We start from the raw sequence: 4,623 nt of genomic DNA on the forward strand, positions 1-4,623 counted from the left end.
CATCTCTGTACAAATGATTGGTCTGAATTACCTAAAGCTGGTTAGGAAGGAGGTTTGGGAGTCCTTGAAGAGAGTGCTCTGAAAACAGCAGATAAGGACCAAAAACTGGAAAATTGTACATTAAGAAAATTTAAGTTGTTAAGATAAAAGAAAACATTGCTTCCCTGTGGGGTCTGTGGGGTAGCACACTGTAGTGTGTGCACTGCTCATGTCCCCATCCCTGATGGCCTACAGTAGGGCAAAAAGAGGTTAAAAGAAAGGTGTGCAGAACCGGGGACTCATTTTCATGAAATGAAGTATACTGGCACTCATCAGCTCAGGGAAGAAACAACTATCAGAGGTGTATCACACAGCTGCAAAAATTTTAGAGGCCGAAGGAAGACAGAACGATGGTTCTTCAATTTTCATAACCCAAGAAATAGGTGGGATGCAATGGTAAGTCATGCATTTATCAAAACAGTAACCAAAAAAGTCCTCTTTCACACTGAGCATAGCTGAAATGTGGAACTTGTTCAAGAAGTTCAAGAAGTCAAAAGATATTGAAAGGACAAATGTATTGAAAAAGCAATTTATTAATTAATGAAGCAGGTAAAAATTAAAAAATTTTATATAGAACCTTCTTGAGGAAGTCACCAAACTTCTTGTTACCAGAGGGTGAGGAGTTTTACTGACTGAAAACACATGTTCTTGGACTCCTTCCCAGGAACTTGCTTCTGCCCAAACCAGGTTCTCACCTCTGACTCAGCTCAGCCTTACGTTCCTCTCTATGATCTTATCTGAGTACCGAAACTGAGTAAAAGGGTGAGGGGATGGCACACCTCATCACGTCATCACCACGGTTTCTAACTGTCATTCTCAGAACTTTGTCCATTTTTCCTTTAAGACCTTCAGCGATGGTGTTTCCACACTCCCCCTATTCAATCCTTTCTGCTGTACAGCCCTGTCATTACAAACGCTCTCCTATATCTCAGGTGAGGACCTCTTGCTGCGACTGGAGCCATTGACTTCTCATCCTGGCCACCGAGACCAGACCATACTTTTCCGATGTATTACCTTTTCTGGATTTGAGGACTGTGACATTTTCCATGTCTTCTCTTTCCTGATCATCATTATCCATTATCCCACTTGCTTCAGTCTTTTCTTGCAGGTCACATCTTCTTGACCTCCTGTCATTTTCTAAGCTCCCTTCAGCCTTTTCACTGCTTTCCTGAAGCACGGTGTACGTAACTGGATGGATGCACTTTCCCAGGGGTGTGCAGTACAGTGGGTACGCGCTGTGTTTTACAAACTTAGCTTTTGTTTATACTTGTAGGACAATTGGTGCTGGCTTCCCAACATCATGCCATTGCTCATTGGTGCCTACCTATGATCTACTGCAATCCAAATTGTCCCTGCAGAACTGCCATACAGCCAGAAACTCCTTGTTCTGTATTGTCCAGCTAATTATTCTTGTCTGTATAGACAAGGTAGCTTTCCCTATTACTTAATTATATTTTTTTCATTATCTTTTCAGCATGAGAAGATTCACTGGAATGCTAATCCTGTCCTCTAATGCTTTGAAGTCCATTTCAACTATTATTTGCGAATTTAGTAAGCCCACTCTCTAGACAGCCATGAAAATTATTAGGCAGGAAAGCACTGGACTCACAACAGATTTCTGATCAGATGTGGTGTGGCAATTCATTACCTTAGCTTCACTTACATATTTGCCTACATCCTTTTTAATCAGTATCATAGTCCTTTTTGAAAGATTTCAGGCAAAATACTCAAATAAGTCTCAGGCCAAATCAATGTAATGAAAATCAGGCCAAGGGCAAGGTCCTGCACATGGGTCAGGGCAATCCCAAGCACAACTCCAGGCTGGGCAGGGAATGGATGGAGAGCAGCCCTGAGGAGAAGGACTTGGGGGTGTTGGGGGACAAGAAGCTCAACATGAGCCAGCAATGTGCACTCACAGCCCAGAAAGCCAACCGTGTCCAGTACCATGACCAGCAGGTTGAGGGAGGGGATTCTGCCCCTCTGCTCTGCTCTGCTGAGACCCCCCTGCAGTGCTGCGTCCACCTCTGGGGTCCCCAGGACAAGAAGGACATGGAGCTGTTGGAGCCAGGCCAGAGGAGGCCACGGAGATGATGCGAGGGCTGGAGCACCTCTGCTCTGGAGACCTCAGGCTGAGAGAGTTGGGCTGGTTCAGCCTGGAGAAGAGAAGGCTGCGGGGAGACCTTATTGCAGCCTTTCAGTACCTAAAGGGGGCTTATAAGAAAGATGGGGACAGACTTATTAGTGGGGCCTGTAGTGATAGGACAAGGGGTAATGGTTTTAGACTAAAGGAGGGGAGATTCAGAGTAGATGTAAGGAAGCAATTTTTTTACAATGAGGGTGGTGAAACACTGGCACAGGTTGCCCAGAGAGGTGGTAGATGCCCCATCCCTGGAAACATTCAAGGTCAGGTTGGATGGGGCTCTGAGCAACCTGATGTAGCTGAAGTTGTCCCTGCTTATTGCCAGGGGGTTGGAATAGATGAGCTTTAAAGGTCCCTTCCAACCCAAACCGTTCTGTGATTCTGTGGTTCTATGAAAATGTTGCAGAGTTTGCATGTTTGGGGGAGACCCTTGAGGAACCTCACAGCTGGTGCATTGCTCGGGGATGGATGCACCGTGAAAACTATTCCCCATGAGGGATCTGATGCCCCAGTATTGTCCATTGTGTCTGTGCCTTGCAGACGGTGTCCAGAGCTTATCAGAACGGCACCCAGACTTAATTCCTGCTCCTCTGGGGAGCCGCTCCGCTGTCGGCAGCCCCGGCTGGCGCTGGGTCAAGCAGAGCCGTGCCCAGCGGCTCCGCGTGTGCAGCCGGATCTGGGGGAGGGAGAATTGCCCCCGCGTGTCCGGGTTGGTGAAAGTGGCCAGCGAGTGGTGAGGAGAAGCCCACTGGAGCATGGACCTGGCTGCCAGGTGCCTTTGTGAGTGGGACCAGCGGGTCAGGGTGACATTGCACACGCCGGCAAGCAAACAACGCCTCTTTGGAGATGGGTTTGCTCAAGTTTCTCCTCCTGCCGTGCTGCTCGTGGCAGGAGTCCCTCTATAAAACCCAGGGCTTCCACGGTCCTCCGCTGTGGCCATCTCAGACCTACTTTGCTCCCGGTGTGCTGAGATTTCCGCTGACCTCCAGGCATGAGGGTGCTCTGTGCAGTCTTTGCTGTGCTCCTGCTTTTCTCCTTGGCCACCCCAGGTAAGACAGCAACACATGGAGCGGGGAGAAAGCGGGGTTGATCCCAGAGACTGGGAGTACAGGTGCCTTTCCCTTCCCCAGCCTTTGTGCCTTGGGGTGGAGGGAGGTGGTTCATCTCACCCAGCTTTGGCAGTGGAGATAAGCTACCTGCAGCTGGCTCTGGCTGATGATTTACCCAACCTAGCTCACACAACTGATCCGGGATGATATGAATGCTGCACTGCAAATGCCGGTCCCTCATGCTCATGCAAAGGGATCTTGCCAGCAAGCTGCAGTACTGACAAACGTAGAGAGATGATCTTTAGAAGTCCAGCGTTCCTCCAGCTCAATGGGGACAGGAAGCATGGGTCCCATCCGAGGTGGGTTTAAACGCAAAGGTGCTCTGTACATCAGTACCACCCTGGAGCTAGCAAGGAGGTAACTTTTGGGGCCCTGCTCTCCTATGGTGTCTGACATTTTCTCTTATAACCTGTCTCTTTCTCCCTCCAATTGCAGGGTACGGGCAGCCTAAGGGCACTTGTGGTGGGTACTGTTCCCACCTGTGTGCCAAAAGGGACGAGTGGACTTTCAGCCAGTCCTGCGGGAAGATGTACTGCTGCATCCCCCCACCCAAAAAGGGAAAATGATTGTGAAAGAGTCCAGCCGTGGAGGAAGAGCAGCACTCGCAGTGAGGCTCCCAGCGCTGTATTCATGGGATGACAGAGATGGTGTTCGCTGTTTGAAGTAAAGATGGGCAGATATGATTTCTGTGTGCTGTGTGGTTCATTCAGCTCCCGGGAGGGCAGTGCCAGGAGAGGTTCTGCAGCCAGACCTCCCTGGTCTGTGATCATAACACACCTCTGACAGCCTCAAACACTTCTGACAGCCCCAGACCCGTGACACACTAGAAGAGAAGAGGCTTTGGGATTTTCCCATTGCTTCCAAGCAGGGTGGTGGCAAAGACTGGGAGAAGACTGATTGCCCAATATTGTGTCTCCCTCTTCCACAAGTTGAATCCTGGTTTAGTTTTAAGGGACACAACAGCCCCCCGTGCCCCATCAGTGCCATTCAGCCCCTGCACTGGGGACCTCACTCCCATTGACGGGGGTAGAGACCGGAGGCAAACAGCCACCAACTTCCCCTTATGCCCCCAAAATCCCGCTCCCAGGGTGTCTCTAGAGCATCCTCATCCCAGTGCAGCCACTCAGGTTTTGTGGTCCCATGGCTGTCCTGGACACTTCAGCACAAAGCAGGTGGCTTCTCAATGTAGCCTATGACCAGATTATTCCCTTGGGGCATCACCGTTAATGAAAGAAAAGACAAGGTGGATCCTTCAGTGTCCCCTTCCCTGCCCCCTCCATGATAAACCATTCACCCCAGGCTTTCTGCAGGGGGACAGGGAGTGATCTGGTGTTG

General features: G+C 49.8%; 1 protein-coding gene across 1 annotated transcript; it reads left to right on the forward strand.

Moving 5' to 3' along the window:
* Positions 1-3,170: 3,170 nt before the first annotated feature.
* Positions 3,171-3,854, forward strand: LOC129205366 (small basic protein 1-like). Its single transcript, XM_054822764.1, has 2 exons — positions 3,171-3,228; positions 3,724-3,854. The coding sequence occupies exons 1-2, from the start codon at positions 3,171-3,173 to the stop codon at positions 3,852-3,854; spliced, it is 189 nt and encodes a 62-aa protein (XP_054678739.1).
* The last annotated feature ends 769 nt before the right edge of the window (positions 3,855-4,623 follow it).

The sequence above is a fragment of the Grus americana genome, chromosome 3 (assembly GCF_028858705.1).
Source record: "Grus americana isolate bGruAme1 chromosome 3, bGruAme1.mat, whole genome shotgun sequence".
Taxonomy (NCBI): Eukaryota; Metazoa; Chordata; class Aves; order Gruiformes; family Gruidae; genus Grus; species Grus americana.